An 18297-nucleotide genomic window follows, 5' to 3' on the forward strand; every position below is an offset into this window, starting at 1 on the left:
CTGCAGAGTTGGCGCCCCATGCTGGCTCTGTGATTTCGGTCTATGACCACACTGCAATCACAACAGTCCTCTCCAGGACAAAGGTCAGGTAGAAGACGAGTACTTATTTAATTGTCATTTCATAGCACATACACAGTATATCTTCCTTATCACAACACAAACTGTAGAAAAGTAGTTGCAGGGGTGAAAGTGGCTAGAAATTTCTTGCCGGAACTCCCTGACATGAAGGTTGCCACGGAGCCAGAAATGTATTTTTATTGTATTTTGGGGGGGGGGGGGCGGAGTCAAACCTCGGAAAACCACTGAAATGCAGATAAAACTGCTTTTGGCACAGTTATTCCTTTAAGACAACAGGCCCGGATCTAGGTTTACCCACCAGAGTGGGCACTAAGAAAACTTGAGGGGGCACCCCCAATGCAGGCTTTTTTTTACCCTCTGCATTTCTCCAGGCTTGGGACCGGCGCAAGTAGGACACTGGCTTGTGTCCCGTTGAGGCTGCATTAATTTTTGGGGGGTTTGTTTTTTGTTTGTTTGTTGTTTTTTTTCATTCATCTATCTACTTATTCTCGCTGTCGGCGTGATGTCACGATGACGTCATCTCGCATAGCAACGTGTCGCCATTTTGAGATGGGGGCACACACAGGTAAACATCCGTAGACAAACGTCTGAAATTCATATATTTCAGCTGTGTTTTGCGTCTTTTTTTTCATTAAAAACGTCTTAAACATGACTTATTATCACGAGTCACTGCCGACAGATGCGAGGAGGCGATACAACTTAAAATTAGCGTGTATTGGCCTGCAAATCTGCCCATACAAAGTCGCAGCTGATAGCTGGATAAACAATCCAAAGGAATTGCCTGCAGTGGAGTTCGGTAACATCTACAACTACCTCATAAAGTCACCCAGTAAGTTGACCTTTACCAATTACGTGGAATATGGACTGTGAGGAACTAAGAAAACTGGTAGTATATACGGAGTGATCATTTCTGCCGTAACCGGTAATTCGCCTCCAAGCGTTATTTAGCTGTGAACACGTCACGGCAAAATAACCAATTCCCACCAGGCCAATAATATACCGATTGACCGATCAGAGCAGTTCTTGGCAAAAGAAAAATAACGCTTTGCAAGTTGTCAGTTACGGTAATAATAAAAATGCTTAGTCTATTGAATCCTAGCAGCTAATTGGGGCAAGAAAAATCGATTAAAGTTTACTCACCAGTAATAAAATGTCAGCTGCAAACGTACAGTAAATGTGCCTGGATTTAGGTTCCCACTGGCGACAATGGTCCACGGAACCGTCTTCTTTTACTGTTCCTTAATTAATTGCTTTCAGCCATTTGCTTGTCCTTTTCTTCTCACGATGAAGAATAAAGAACTTCAAATGCGGCTCCGAACTCATCCTTGTGTTACAAACCTCAACACGGCAACTTTAGTCATTCCGATGGGAAAAAAAACCGCAAATAAGACAAAAGTTCAACGCGTTTGTACTACAATAAAGGACAGAGCAACTGCTTGTGACTCGTGTTTTGCCCCCATTTCAATATGGCGACGCTTTGCTGTGGCTGGTGACGTCATTAATGCCCGGATGTCCGACTGCGAGAATGTGTCTGGAGGAGAGAGAGGAAGCGCGCGGATAACAAATGAGGTTGGAAAAACAGCTTGTTTTGGTGATTTCTTGTTCGGCGTGGTTGCGGCCAACAGTAACCGTTAATCCTGCAATAAAAAAGTAGGTGAGACCAACTCTCCGTGCGTTCTCTATATCCAGTGCGACGCTAAATAGAGCCGTCACGATAGTCGAGGCTATGAACACCTTTCTTGTGTCAACGACTCTACAGACGTGGCTATGTCTAAGCAGGTTTATTAACACTCAAAAGGGTGAAACTAAAGAAAACAGACAAAACAACACAATCAAATTATCCACAATATATGAAATCGCATATGTACTGCCCTATCTGTAGCAAACTGCATATGAAAATATGAATAAACAATTAGCAGAGCGCCCGAGACGCCATTTTGCCGACCCTCTAACTCGTGGGTAATTAACATATCACAAGTTTCATGCTAAGTGAATCTGTCACACTTTTTTTGCACTGACGTACACACAATTCACATATTTACGTTTTTAAACACATTTCAACAATACATACCGGCGATGCAACCTCAAATTCAAGGCAAAGTGGTCACAGAGACGGTGCGAACTGACTGCGGCCGTCTTCGTGTGATTCCCTACTGAACAACTACTGAACATCCGTGTGACAGTTTCTTTCAAATAAAGTGCACATGGGATGCAGTAAATTAAGGCGTCCACTAGATGATGCTAATAAGATGTAAAAGCAATAAAACTCAGGTATTCAATCACAAAACCCATCATTCTTTTATGCATAACAGAACACCGACATTTTGATTGGGTGGGCACGACTCACGTCTGGGTGGGCCCCCCCGGGTGGGCCCCCCCATAGATCCGGCCCCGTAAGACAAACACATTTTCATTCAAAATTGTATTTTTTGTAATGATTTGCAAATAATAAAAAAAAAGTTAACAGAACTAGCAGTAACCCCATCATGCATCTTCTAACCCCCCCCCCCCCACACACACACACACACACACATTTGCTAAATGCAAAACCTCTATTTTAACTACTTAACTCATTTGCTCCCAAAAACGTATAAATACGTTTTACGTAATACACGTTGCAACAACAAAAATAATTTTTTTCTGCGGGTTTGCAGAGTGGAGGCGGGCAACAAACAAAAACCTTAGCGATGACGTGCGTGAGCCAGCCAATGTGAGTGAAGCATTTGAAAGTTATTTTTAGAACAGCATGTCTCACACTCGCTTTCCAAACTCCGTTGAGTGACAAAAACTGAGCCGAATGAAGTTGGAGGAAGAGATGAAAAGGTACGGCAAATGGCGCTCTCAAAACTACACAAGATTAATGTAGAAAATAGAGTGTTTAAGGAGGAGTGGACAAACACATTTTTGTTCATTTTACCTGGCGGCAGCACAAGACCGCTATGCCTCATCTGAGACTCATTCAGAGACGGTAGCGCTTGTAAAAAGTAGCAGTTTGAAAATGCACTATGAGACGAAGCACGAAGCTTTTTTTGCAAAGTTTCCCTATGAACTCTGCCATCCGTTCTCAAAAAATAGCGGTATGAGTGTAGTTGCTGAAACTTTGTTGATGGAAAGAAAGAAAGAAAAAAAAAAGAAGAGGTCTGTCAAAAAATAAAGTAAATCCCCCTGTCAGCATCCACAATTAAAAAAAAAAAAAAAAAGTCTTGAACATGCTCTTATGTTGTTATTTAATGATTCAATTAAAGCACTTTTTTAGTTTTATGCACCTTTTATATTTTATTTACATTTTTGAATGTTGTAATTATCAGCATGGCCACGTAAATATACGTTTGTATTTTTTGGATAAAAAGAAGCATTAAAAATATTTCTGGACCCGAGATTGTTGTAATTTTTTAATTTCGGACCCAGAGGATTTTTAATTCATGACCCCTGATCTATAGCTTCCGATCTATCTCAGAAACAAAGAACAAAACTCAAAACCCATTTTAAAGCAATAAAACCGGCGACTGGAGGGCAGTTGCGCATTTTGTAAGACCCGCAACCGAATTCAGCAACGAACGGACGGGCAGCACGGTTGGAGCGCTGCCGAAATGATGCCAGGTGGCGGACGACCGAGCAAAACAATCGAGATGACGTCCAGGATGCCAGACGCTGGATGACCGAGCAAAACGACTGGGTCCACCAGTGCAGCAGGCTCGCCGAGCAGACCCCGCAGAGACTCAAAAATAATCCATCTTTGTGAGACAGACGACGATGAGGGAAAGGTTTTTCACGGCTGACACGGCGACAACAGCGTCATCTCTCAGTTATCGTGTAAATAAATTGTTACTTTGCTATCTGAAGCTCTATTTGTCTTGTTCTTTATGATATTTTGTAAAAGATAAATATTATTCAGATGTTTGGAATGTAACTAATGCAAAAAATAGCTGTGTTAAAGTTATGTTTGAAATGTATGCGTTTACAAAAAGCTCATTTTCTCCGTTTTTTCGCCAGAAATTGGTGAAAAAACATGCACTTGTCCCTCAAGCTAGATTGGTGTAAACAGTGTACAAACGAGATGTTTACAAAGCTAAACCTACCAATTCTGTCCGAAAATGATGTCCTTGGTGCCAAATTCACTGGTAAAGATGTGGAAGAACATACAAATGTTAAGTTAGACATGGCTTGAGTGTCGAGGGCTGAAAAAGACAAACAAAAAAAAAAAGCCGACCTAAGCATAACCTTAGCTTTTTTATCGACACCGTTTTCTTTTGCGACTGACAATGACATTCTCCTGTGCACCTCCCATGTTTTAATATCCCCAAGTACCTTCATTTGCCCGAAAGATGGCAGCATAGTTTCATGTATTATTGACAGACTGGTGCGCTGACGTCACTGACTAATTGTTGCTTCACTTTTATTGACAAGCCAAACACACACAAGAAAATATTCATCCACAACTAAAATTGGAATGCTCCCATTCAAGAATAAAACTAGAAGGTCAAAAGACTTCATTTATTCATCATATTAGTCGCTACTCTTGTAACTGGGGAAAAGGGAATTCAGCTGTAACACACACTACACATAATTCAATACAGTTTGTGTTTTCAAACCAAGAGTGAAGATTTGCCTTCGGTTCTGTCACACCTGGGTAAGGGTTGTCCTGTCTAGGTATATTGTTGTCTCTTCCCGTTTTATTTTGAAGCCTCACCCTCCTGTTTCCATCACTCACCCTTCCTGCTGCCTCATCTGTCTCTGATTGTGGTTACCAAGTGTTCCCACCTGTGGCCCATTCCTCATGTGCTTAAAATGTTTGTCATGCCAAAGTCTCTTGGCCCTTCGTTGCTGTTTTACAGCCAGCATTCATAGCCACAGTTATTGTACGTTGTAAGTTTGATCAAAGTGTTCTATTTCAGTTTATTTTATGCCTCATGCTAAGTCCTTTGTTTTAGTTCTCTGCTCCAGTGTATTTTGCTTGGCCCTCTTGTTTCTCGTATCATTATGTTTCATAGCCCGTTATTTCCTCCCTTTGGCCATTTATGTTAATTAAAAACTGAATTGTCCACCTGAGTCCGCTCCATTCCGTCCAAGTGTGACAAGTTCCAGAGCTTTTAGTCACGTAGCCCCAAAACTCTGGAACTCCCTATCCACCGATTTTTGTAATACATATACAAATCTATGTCGAATGTCGATAAGCTGTAATGTCAAGTGCATCGTCAAAAAACACAGCCACACATGTTTTCTGCCATTTAAAATGAAAATACAATTTGGACGTGCATAGCTGTCAATGGCAGAGCCTTACTTGGGGTGCCAGTTGAATGTTGATAAGCTCTAATGTAAAGTGTACCATCAAAAAACACAGCCACAGATGTTTTTCTGCCATTTAAAATGAAAACAATTTGGACGTGCATAGCCGTCAATGGCAGAGCCTTACTTGGGGTTCCAGATGAATGCCGATAAGCTCTAATGTAAAGTGTACCGTCAAAAAACACAGCCACAGATGTTTTTCTGCCATTTAAAATGAAAAAACAATTTGGACGTGCATAGCCGTCAATGGCAGAGCCTTACTTGGGGTTCCAGACGAATGCCGATAAGCTCTAATGTAAAGTGTACCGTCAAAAAACACAGCCACAGATGTTTTTCTGCCATTTAAAATGAAAAAAACAATTTGGACGTGCATAGCCGTCAATGGCAGAGCCTTACTTGGGGTTCCAGTTGAATGCCGATATGCTCTAATATAAAGTGTACCGTCAAAAAACACAGCCACAGATGTTTTTCTGCCATTTAAAATGGAAAAAAACAATTTGGACGTGCATAGCCGTCAATGGCAGAGCCTTATTTGGGGTTCCAGTTGAATGCCGATATGCTCTAATATAAAGTGTACGGTCAAAAAACACAGCCACAGATGCTTTTCTGCCATTTAAAATGAAAATACAATTTGGACGTGCATAGCCGTCAATGGCAGAGCCTTACTTGGGGTTCCAGATGAATGCCGATAAGCTCTAATGTAAAGTGTACCGTCAAAAAACACAGCCACAGATGTTTTTCTGCCATTTAAAATGAAAAAAACAATTTGGACGTGCATAGCCGTCAATGGCAGAGCCTTACTTGGGGTTCCAGTTGAATGCCAATATGCTCTAATATAAAGTGTACGGTCAAAAAACACAGTCACAGATGCTTTTCTGCCATTTAAAATGAAAATACAATTTGGACGTGCATAGCCGTCAATGGCATGGACTTGTATGGCCTGCAAAACAGCCATATACCCCCCAAAATACCATATACCCCCCCACAAACCGAAATGCATTTTGCCACATACCCCAAATAAATGCCACATGGCAAAATCCATTTTGCCACATGGCAAAAAAAAATGCCACATGGCAAAAAAAAATTGCCACATGGCAAAAAAAATTGCCACATGACAAAAACATTTTGCCACATGGCAAAAAAAAATGCCACATGGCAAAAAAAAATTGCCACATGGCAAAAAAAATTGCCACATGGCAAAATCATTTTGCCACATGGCAAAAAAAAAATGCCACATGGCAAAACATTTTTGCCACATGGCAAATACCACTTTTGGTTCTCGCTGTCTCTCAAAAATAGCTCCCGTTAAGTTAGCGTCAAGCTTGTGTATTTAGTGGTGATATAAACGAAGAAACACACTGTTGAGTCAAGTTAAGCGGCATGCTCTCGGATGGAGGGGGGCGCCTCGCATCGATCCCGTCAACCGCCTGAGACGCGTTATTTTCGGCTTGAACTTGAGCTGAGGTGTCGGCACAACACCGGCCCGATGAGTGGTGGGAATGATTCTTGCTTCTTAAAGCTTTTCAGAAATACAGTGATCCATCGTTTTTTCGCGGTTAATGGAGACCAGAACCCTCCGTAATAAGTGAAAACCGCGAGGTAGCGCCCCCCTTCCCCCCCCCCCCCATTTTTTTGTGTGTGTTCAATGTATTTATTCAGATTTAACATTGGAAAAAAGATACATATAAAAGACATGTTTTTTCACCCCCCCCCTCCCAAAGTATCATTTATAAATGGTTTTCAGCACTTCAAAATGTAAGAATTTTGATCAGTTTTAAACATGTTATTGTCCCACCGAATTATTTTTAAACAAGAATAAAGTAGTAAGAAAATGCTTGGCTTTAATAAATGCTTCATAGTGAGTCTACTCAAACCCTCTCAAGCTGCTCACTTTGTTAAATGATGATTGACGCATGTGCAAACTTTTTCAATGATTTTTTTTTTTTTTTTTTAATTGAAGTGAGTTTTTTTTTTAATATGTTCTTTTTTTTTGAAGCAACTTATTTTTTTATTGCATAAGACACAAATGTCCTAGCCAAAATGTGGCCCGAACGCAAAACATTTCTTCAATCGAAAAAGTTGTTTCAATCAAGACAAATAGTTTAAAACTTTTTTTGTATCAAATTTATTTTTGCATTCAGACACATTTTTTTATTTTTATTGAAGTGACTTTTTGGGGATTAAAAATATATATTTTGATTGAAGCAACTTTGATTGAATAATAAAGACACAAATCTACCTCCATAGTTATTGAGCGAGAAAGAAATTAAGAAAGCTTTAAAAATAAAAGCCACTGGGGAGTCTGATTTTTTTTTTTTTTAAGATTAATATTTCATTATATAGACATCCTCATAAGGCAAGGAGATTGAGGGATTAAAAAAAAGGAGTTGGATAAGACTGCTAAAGGCAGTGGATACCTCATCGGCTGGGTGAATAGCACACTTGGTAAGAATAAGTTTGCAAGGATAGTCGGGTATAAAATACAATTATTAACACAATTACAATGTTATTTTTCTATAAGATTTTTTGTCAGCGCTTTATTAATTATTAGGTGCTAGAGTTGTTAAATATGGATAATAATGAAATAATAGTTTTGAGAAAACTGTGTTTTGTCAGTGAACATCTGATGTGGTTTGTTCTCAGATGAACAACAAGTTGAGGAAGGAAGTTTTGATGCAGAGGTTGAAGGAAGAAAAGAGGCAGACTGACTGAGTCACAGCCAGAAAGTGTTGATGAGAGTGCTGATTTCTATTCACTGTCGCCCCCTCCCGATTAAAGTATGTCACAGCCAATTATTATCTAAAGGTGGTTAAAATTGATGTTAAGGTGTATTAAATACTTGTTCATGTGCCCCTCCAACTGTCTCTGCACGGCCCTGCTGAAACACAGTGTGGGTCGACAGAGCTCAATATTTTGTTGGGTTGTACAGTGTACCGGAACATATTTCCTCCACACCCTTCTCACCTTTTTTCCCTGACCCATTTTCATGCCTGCATTTGGCCTCCGTTATTGCCAACAAAGGGTACATAACAAAGTATTGAAATGCTTCTTACGAAGCCACTCCTTTGTTGCCCTGGCTGTGTGTTTGGGATCATTGTCATGCTGAAAGACCCAGCCACGTCTTATCTTCAATGCCCTTGCTGATGGAAGGGGATTTTTCAGGGGATTTGTGACTGGGCAGGTTTAATATCTGTTACACTGTACGGTTTGCTGTTATGCTCTTGTGAAAAAAGGCAGCAACTTTTCTGATTTTTCCAAGGAATCGGGACACTGTTGGTTGCTACAGCTCTCTTAGCAGCTAGGTTTGCCATGTGGGCAAAACATCCTATTTGTGGTCTGAGTCCATCTGTGGCACATACTGCATCAACAATATTTGCAGCATTATCTGTAGTCACTGGTATGGATTGATTTGGCCGGTTTATCTTCCATTCAGTCATGGCGGTTTTTCATTCATCTGACAAGTTAGCACTTGTATGAGTTTCATAAACGGAACGAGTTTGAAGTACAACGGTCTTAATTTGCCACTCATTGTTCATCGTTTTACCGTTACCGTGAGGTAGCTCTCAGTGGGCCTGGATGTCTAGCTGTCTGTTGTCAAAGCAAGGTTGTTCGTAGCAGCCAAGTCAGTCACAATGTTTTGGCGGACTTCGTTTTTGTGAAATATTTCCAAGAGGGGATAGCATATCATGGATCAACAGTTTTCATAAGGTACAAAAGGCCATCATTTTCAACCATAGAATAAGGCTGCAAAGCTTTGGCAACAAATGTTCCAACAGCACGTGTGAATTTCTTATGTTTATTGGAGGTGAAAGGGTACTTTTATTGAAAGGTGTCCGCTATGTTGCTCTTTGACTTGGGTCGCCTTACCTTGTCCTCTTCCCCGCTCACAAATGACTTGTCTGGGTGATGGCAGCGGAGATGAGTGGTTGGTCGTGTTGCCCGTGATGTACGGTATAGTTGTAATGCAATACTTTTACACAGTTTTTGTTTTAATCACAAATTTCTTCCCCCGATCATTGTAATCAACAGCAAACCCAAAATGCTACCACACAGCAGATCTTTACGACGTTAAAGCCGCCTCCTCAAACTTTGTCTTTCCTTGCTAGCCAAGATCCTCGTGTCTGTCACCTCTGCCACAAACAAAAGCAACGTGGTTCACCCAGCCCTCCAGGCAGTTTAAGGGGAAGGGGGAATAGGGTTCCTTGCAGGGAGGAGCTTTCTGCGAGCTTTTCAAGTCACAGCGCTCAGCTTTGCTCCGCCCCGGGCATTTTAGCGAGACCACACAAGAAGTTGGGAAAATACATTTTGGGAGCTTTTCATTTGGATCGAATGTTTTTGCGTATTGAATCGAAGTGGGCATATCGAACAGTTTTCTACAAATTGAGTATTGTTGCATCCTTTGAGGCGACTCCTTGTGTCAGTGAGAGGCTGTTCTCTGCAGAAAGAGCGTCAAAGCGCGAGTACTCACTCAATCCAGCATTTTATAAAGACAAGATTTTTTCGACATTATTCTTGTTTAAAAAATAATTCACATTAGAAAGACCGCACGGTGGGACACTAACATGCTTGGAACTTTTGTTCAAAAACTAAAAAAACTCTTTTTTTCGGTATCTGATCGAGACTCTGTAGCAGCAGATTCTAAAAATCAGGTGACTCACACAAATATGCGATTGGGACACCCCTACTTATGTTTGTGTCTTAGTTATCAAAATGTAATGTCAAGCAATGTGAATTACAGAATAAATACAAAATTGTCACGGAGGAAAATTTCTAAGGAAGTAAATATTTTGGGGAGAGAATATGGCAAAAGAAGAAATCAAATTTGGCCCATGTGTGATTATGGTCTTGGTCTTGCAGATATCAGTCAAGCGCATCGTCCTGAACGGCAGGAGTCTGCTCGCATTGAAGAAGAGGAAGAACCGCTACATGTCAAGAAGGTAGAGGAAGAATCCTTCCACATTAAAGAGGAGCAGAAGGAGTATTTCATTGGAGTGGAGAACCCCCACATTGAGGAGCAGCAGCAACCTCATCCCCTTAAAACGGAGGAGGAGGACCCTCATTACGTTAAAGTGGAGGTGGAGGACATACCCAAGAGGAATGGTGAGCCCTTGAAAGGTGAAGATGGCGGTCCGAGTGAGGCCAGCAGGGGGGTGGCGCCTACAAGTGGCATCAGCAGCAGTTCGAAAGAAGGATTCGGAGCAGACAACCTCATCGCTCGACCATCACTGAGTGATGACCTCACATCACTCTCGCTGTTCTGTGAGTATCACATGACTCACCTTGAGGGTAGTGCGGGGCTTTTTCTATAAAAGAAGCCAGAACTGTCATTTGGTGGCATTCGTTCCATCTGTTTAGTTTTTATTCAATAGTGTGTCCAATCCTTGTTGTTTGACGATATGACGGTCTAATTTTGACATCGGCACATCAACGCGAGTTTAAGGTGCACCACATGTATGTGTAAACTTATGAAAGGGAAGTGTGTGTAGAGTGAGCGTCTGCAGAACAAGCATGTGCACCATGTTTGTGTGAAAGAACAAAACAAAATGTTTTTAGGGGGGGGGGGGCATGAGCAGGAGGGCAAATTTGACACCCTAAAAATTTTGGACACCCATATTAGTACATATTATATAACGAACACTTCAAGTCAAATTTTGCAACAGAAAATGTATTCAAATCAACAAAGGGGAGATAATTGGGCTATTTAGAAGCAAGGGAAGTATATTTTTTTAATCAGGGAAACAAAATCAACAACTACCGTAATTTTCGCACTATAAGCCGCTACCCACCAAACGGCGGTTGTTCATAGATAAGCCGCACTGGACTATAAGCCACAGCTGTCCTCACTGTATTATTGGATATTTAAGCCAAAAGATATTAACCAGTAACACTTTATTTGACAGCGCCATCATACGATTGTCATAAGACCAAATGAACCACTATGGTAAATGGTAGAGGTGTGCAAAATTTCCGATTCTTAGATTATTTGCGATTCGGCCGTGGAAGATTCGAGAACGATTCACAAACATTCAAATTCCGATTATTGAAATATGCGAAGTAAATCGGAAGTACACAACACTCAGCGCGCCGCGCGGTCTTCGGGACGGAACGGAGCGAGAGTAGCTAAACATCATGCTTCCCATTACCGGGCCCCTCGGGTAATGCCAATGCTCAACTCACGGCTCTAGCTCAACTCATGCAGCGAGATAAAAAAAACACAACAACATACCTGACTGCTGCCGAAAACCTGCTTCAAGTACGTCCATATAATGTTACGGTGGATATCATTTATATAGGACTAGATGCATTCTAGATTTGGTAGTTTTAGCAGCACATCTACAAAAAGCTAGATGCGGGCGTTATAAACGGCCGCCATCTTAAAGCAGTACACTTCCCTGCAAGCGAACCTTCCAAGCAAACCTAATTAACTTTTTATCTAAAATACTCCAAAATCGGTAAAATATTGACTTGAATCTATCTTTAAAATAGTTTTAAAACTTTCACATGTCGAAAGTAGACAAAAAGGAAATTATAGCATAACGGGAGCAATTTTAACAAATTTAACGGTTGATTCACAACATTAAATTAATTGAATGGAGTTTAAAGCTGCTGATACAGAATGGGGACTGGAGTTTTTTATTTAATGTTATTTTTGTATATTTGTTTACTGCTATATGTTAACTTGATACTGAAATAGTAGTGTGGTTTAGCCTGAGAGTATTTTTGAACAATTTTGGAACTAATGTACAAAACATTAAAAAAAAAAAAGGAAAAAAAAGGAGGGGGGTGCATCAATAATCGTTTTATAATCGAATCGGAGCCTCTGAATCGTAATCGTAATCGAATCATTAGGTGCCCAGAGATTCCCAGCTCTAGTAAATGGTGTTATACTTGTATAGCGCTTTTCCACCTTTCAAGGTGCTCAAAGCGCTTTACACTACATCGCCATCTACCTACTGGTGACGCAGCACCAGGAGCAATGTGGGGTTCAGTATCTTGCTCAAGGATACTTAGGCGAGTTCATCAGGGTGAAGAATTGAACCCACAACCTCTGGGTTGGGGAGACAACTACGCTACCACTGAGTTACGCCATCCCCTACTATGAAGCTTTGAACCAATTGGCTGCAAAGCTTCATTGCTTCAAGAAGCTTCATTTGGCCATCACTGCCCCCTTGGTGGAGACGGTCATCCTTTGCTGCCACATACTGTCAACACTGTTGTTGTCCAACATGCCTCCTAGTATGCCTCCTAGCATGCATTGAAGCGCTACTGATGTAAATTCATTTGTAATTGTAATGTAAATTCATGTTCTGTACTAATTATTTCTTCAGTTAACATTCCAGTTGTTTCATTAATTGCTAGTTATGGTATTTGGTAACACCTTATTTGACAGTGGTGCCATAAGACTGTCATTAGACCATCATAATTATGAAATGACATTGTCCTGAGCATTTATGAATGCTTATTACAGATGTCATTTCGTGTTATCCAGCAAATTATGTCACTTTTGAACGGCTGTAAAAGATCCAAGCTGGACATAAATGGAGTTAGTGACATAATTTGCCAGATGACACTTAAAGACATAAGCATTCAGTAATGTCCATAATAGTATAATCTCATAATTATGATGCTGCTGTCAAAAAGTGTTACCTGTTAATCCAAATAAGCCGCACTGGAGTATAAACTGCTGGATTCAAAATGAAGGAAAAATGTTGCGGCATATAGTCTGAAAATACAGTAGTAGGAAGTCCTCCCCCACTTTGTTGTTTCATAGTCAGCAGGAGTAAGGACTGCCCATCTGTAGTAATCAGGTGGTCCTTCTCGGATGATGCCAACATATGCGTTGAGGCTTCTTGAGGTAACGCACAGAGAAGCTATTGTCGTCGTCATCATACCGTTCATTGTTTCCTCTCTCACAACTGATACTCAGGGGCTGAAACTGTCTGCGGTCCAAAATTGTCCCTCCAAACTGACGTTCCTCCAAACCGCCACCCAACAATTGTTGCAATCTTTGTTGTTGTGTAGCCCTTATACCAGCAATTGTGCGTTTCTACTCAGGACGTATTGAAGGGTAATGTTTACAGACGCTTCCATGTATAAAATGAGGAGCAGAAATGTCACGACAGTATTATTCATGTTAGGTTTAGTGTTTTTTCCCTCCTAGGGTGACTTATTCCTGTGATTGCCCATTGATTTCACCTGGTGTGCCTGCTCCTAGTGTATCCTCATATCTGCATCCTCCTGTGTCAACCACCTGTTCCTCGTTGACTCGTTACCCCGTGTCTGTGTATATACATGTTCCCCGTTTTTGTTGAGTCTTGTCGCGACATTGTGCATGTACACGTTCATGTCAGCGTTTTCCCAGTTCCTCGTGTTCCTTGTCCAGCTTCAAAAGTAGGTTGATTTCTTAGCCTGACTTTTGTTTGTTTGTTTTTGGATTTCCCAGTTGTTTTGTTGGTACTTTGTTTTTTGTTGGCATTAATTAAAACATTATTGCACCGCCTTTTCTGCCTTACCTTCTAGGCCTGAACGATACTGGAAAAAACTAATGTTGCGATTTTTGGGGGGTTTGCGATATATTGCGATATTATGTTGCGATATTAAAAAAAATATTATTTTTTTTCCAAGAAGTTTTCACAAGATGACTTAAATAGCTGTTTGGAAAGACTTTGGATGACTCATCATCACCACAGTGTACAGTGATCCCTTGTTTTTCGCGGTTAATGGGGACCAGAACCCGCCGCGATAAGTGAAAAACCGTGAAGTAGCGCCCCCCACACACAATTTGTTTTTTTTTTTTTGTGTGTGTGTGTGTGTTTTTTTTGTGCTCAATGTATTTATTCAGATTTAGCATTGGAAAGAGATACATATAAGACATGCTTTATTCTCACTTTTCCCCCCAAAGTGATTTAAAAAATGGATATAAATAAATGGTTTTTAAGCACTTCAAATGTCATAATTATGATAAGTTTTAAACATAACTGTCCAACCAAATCATTTTTTAACAAGAATAAAGTACTGCAGCAGATAAATGCTTGGCTTTATTAAATGCTTCTGTTTATTTACTTTAGCTGTGACTGTTGGAATGATATGTAGAAATTTCAAACTCCTCATGATCACTTCTGGCATTTATATGTCTCAACGTCCCCACATACACACACCCACACACACACACACCCACACACACACACACACACACACACACACATTCATTCTAGCGCGGCTTCCTTGCAGAAACTGTTTAACAAGTTAAACGATGATTGACAGATGCCCTGTGTTAATTAAGTCTGCTTCTTTGGCCAGATCAAAGCCATCGTTAACTTTAATAAGCAAGCGCGCAGTGACTGAGAGGAACAAAGGGCTGGGAGAGGGAGGGTCTGAGGCTGTGCTCAGACCAGAAAGCAAGGCGTATGTGGATTAAAAAAAGAAAAAACTTGCACGTGCTTGCGATGAGACTATTGCGCAAACGCACATGGCCATGGTGATGTTTAAACGATATATCGTTCAGGCTTATTACCTTCCCTTTCCCTGCACTTGGTTCCACAAACCTCCTGCCTACCCGCGAAATTTGGCAGTTCACCTCCGTTGTTTACAAAAAATAGCTCGTTTTGTGAAATACCGACAGTGCTGTCTTGCTCATTAATGTTCCGCTGGGGTTCAAATTAAATGGGCTGGACAGATGACATAATAATGTCGCTAATGAGTCTTACTCTGAAAGCGGTTAGACAGCGCTACCCGTTGACGTCACCATCCAGAGTACATTGCAACAGTGGCGACCTACTCGTTACACTCATCTTTGTTTTTAGTTTGCTAGTTTGCTCTATGCACTTCCACTCCGGTAAGTTAATTTCGTTTGTCCACGCAAATTTCGGTAACTTTACCCTAAGTTGGCCTGTTGTCAGCTACAGCTACAGTTAAACAACTTGCCTGCATACATGTGCGTTGTCTTCATAAGACATAATTCCTGTCGTTTCTAAATGGAAAAAGCTGTAATATGTTGACGTGATGTTTTGCAATAAGTTTTTCTTTTCAAATACATAATGGCTTGCAGTAGGCCAACCGAGAAACATTGAGCAAGGTAAATCTGTTTTCTAAAACACAGCATTGATTTGTCACTTAACTATCACAGCTCAGCACAGCACAAATTCAGATGTTCATGACAATGCAAATGTAAACACACATTGCCTACCTTTGCAAGTAAGATGGTGTTGCTGTTTGCTACGGTCATAATGTGCAGGTCCTGCACCCATCCGCAGCAAAACTGTTCGTAGCTTCGGAATTGCTGATACGTGTAGTAACTTACACCAAACACTAAATACAGCATGATATCCATTTCGCGTAGTGGTGGAAGCTTGTCGACATCTTTATTCCATTTGTGTTCGGCTTGCTCGTAAGGGTCAACATTGTTCACATCCTTGGTAAATGGTGAATGGTGTTATACTTGTATAGCGCTTTTCTACCTCTCAAGGTACTCAAAGTGCTTTACACTACATTGCCATCTACCTACTGACACAGCACCAGGAGCAATGCTGGGTTCAGTATCTTGCTCAAGGATACTTAGGCGAGTTCATCAGGGTGGAGAATCAAACCCACATCCTCTGGGTTGGGGGACAACTACTCCACTGAGCCACGCCATCCCCTTAAGTTTGCTCACATATCTGTCCTTCGCCGTGGTAACAACTTTGTCTCTGTATCGAACTGGCAAGTTTTCCTTAATTTTTTCCATCTTTGGCACTCGTTGAATTGTATTTGGCATTTAAAGTTTAAATGTCCCATGATGCAGACGTGCTTCCAATATGACTGTGCTGTCGTAAATCTCGCATGATCCCCCGTTGCTGTGACGTAAACGCTCGAGTCTAATAGTGGGAGAATTAGTAGTTGTGAGACATTTATGCTGTTGCATTGTGCTATTTGTGCTCCACGCATATTTCCGTAAGTGTTCTTTCTTTTAGTAGCAATTATGTGTCTCTTGTTATATATTTTTTTTTTAACCTGTCCTGTTCTCTTGTTGTATTTTGGGTAAGATATGTACAGAGGTATATATGTTATAAAGGCGAGTGGACACAGGCGTTCTTTGGACCGCGCAGTTTATTGGCATAAGCTTCGGCAACTCCTTCACAACAAACATAAGTATCATTTAGTGAAAGCACAACAAAAATAATATTCCTATCTCTCAAAAAAAAATGTTCACGAAAAGAAAACCACTTCAGTCTGTAGTAATGAGGCCCTATTCTCACACAGTTAAACAACAATGCAAAGTAACCTGGCATTCCCTATCAAAATAGCTATGCAAAATACACATAAAACTTACTAAGACTTTGGTCACGCCATTGTGATTATTGTTATTTTTATTCTTATTAATATATTAACTCTACTTTTGATTGAAAATCTTACAAATTTTATTAAAACAAAAAAATGAAGAGGGGTTTTAATATAAAATTACTATAACTTGTAACTATACCCATGGTACCCACGGGTTATTAAAAGTATTTAAAAAAGCAGTGAATTTAGTTTTCCATTATTAAAGGTATTAAAAGTATTAAATTAGCCGTTGTAAGTCTGGATTTTTTTTACCGTGGTCTTTATTTTAAGAAATCTCAGTGCACCCTAAATTATATCCGTGAAGAAGTTTTTTTTGTGGTTTTTTTTTGTAATCCATAACGAAGGTGACGCATAGAATTTTTACGATGTACTGCACTACAAATTGAACGTCATTTTTGGTCGGCATCAGCTGGCACAATGTTGGTCAAATTGCATTTTGTTCCAGAGGGAGCGTTCCCGATGTCGCAACTGTCTTTTGTAAGGAATATTCAGATGGCAGAAGAAGAAAAAAAACGCAAATTTTCTTAGTGTTTAAAAAGTCTACATATTTTTATGATCATTTAAAGCGCTAATGTGAAGTAAGGTTGGCCAACCATGTTTTTGAATAATATCAATGGGTAAACAATTATAAGCATATTTTCATTATTTTTTTTAACGCAACCCTTCCAGATTGTTTGTTTAACCCATAGCAACGCCCCTGACAACGAAAATGCTTTTCTTCGGCAATCTTCGGAAATCTTCGGCAATTACGTCACACCGGGAAATGCGAGAAAGTCCGCCATAGAAGAGTATTGTTTGTTGCATTGCTTCTCGGTAAGATGCCACGGCGGTGTGTGGTGATGTTTTGTTCTCACTCAAACGAAAAGTTGTATGAGTGGCCAAAGGATAGCAGGACACGTAAATGGACATCTTTCGTTTGCACAAAGTGAATGAATTTCACGCCATCATCGAGTAGTGTTCTCTGCTGCAAACACTTCGAAGATGCCTGCTTCCTTAACCGGTCTGCTTATGATCAAGGATTTGCCAAAAAGTAAGTGTGATTTTTGGATAGATGACTGATGACTTTGTCAAAGCAGAGCTGCCAACTGTTGTGAAATGTACAGTAGAAGCTAGCGACGTTAGCCGAAAGCCAACTCGTGGTAATAGTCGTGGCATAGTTGTTGTTGTGTTCGCTAGTGTTACGTCCCAAGGACGGCTCACGAAGGGCGTAACATAAAACGAGCCACACAATTTCACAAGTGGCACAAAATTTACACAACAAACTTGCAATGAATATGGTAAATGGTGTTATATAGCGCTTTTCCACCTTTTAAGGCAATATGTACAAAATGTAGATGAAGCGCGGCTTCAGGGTAAGCCCAGGCAAACAAAAGGAATCTACACTTGAACCCCAACCGCTAACTAAACTCTGATCATGAAAAAGAACGAAGAAAAGACAGCCACTAGCCTTCTACCCTAGCTTCTTACGCTAAAAAACACAGGAGAAAACGGGTTGAACAGAAATAGCGACTTACCCCTTCTTGCTTCAGTGCTCTTATTTACAGTGGTGAACAAAAACAATCCAATAACGAATAAACAAAATACCTCACCGAAAAAGCAGGAGTGTATCAGACA

The 18297-nt window shown here is 40.5% G+C and overlaps 1 protein-coding gene across 3 annotated transcripts in view; it reads left to right on the forward strand.

The window, feature by feature from the left end:
• LOC130927781 (zinc finger protein 432-like) overlaps window positions 1-18297 on the forward strand; it is a 122147-nt gene that overhangs the window by 71855 nt on the left and 31995 nt on the right. For all 3 annotated transcript variants that reach the window (XR_009066520.1, XM_057853793.1, XM_057853791.1), the window contains exon 3: window positions 10222-10623. Coding sequence is in view for 2 of the 3 variants with exons in the window: in XM_057853793.1 (XP_057709776.1) it covers window positions 10222-10623 (402 nt within the window). In the remaining variant the exon portion in view is untranslated. The remainder of the gene's footprint in view (window positions 1-10221; window positions 10624-18297) is intronic.

This window comes from Corythoichthys intestinalis, chromosome 13 (assembly GCF_030265065.1).
Source record: "Corythoichthys intestinalis isolate RoL2023-P3 chromosome 13, ASM3026506v1, whole genome shotgun sequence".
Lineage (NCBI taxonomy): Eukaryota > Metazoa > Chordata > Actinopteri > Syngnathiformes > Syngnathidae > Corythoichthys > Corythoichthys intestinalis.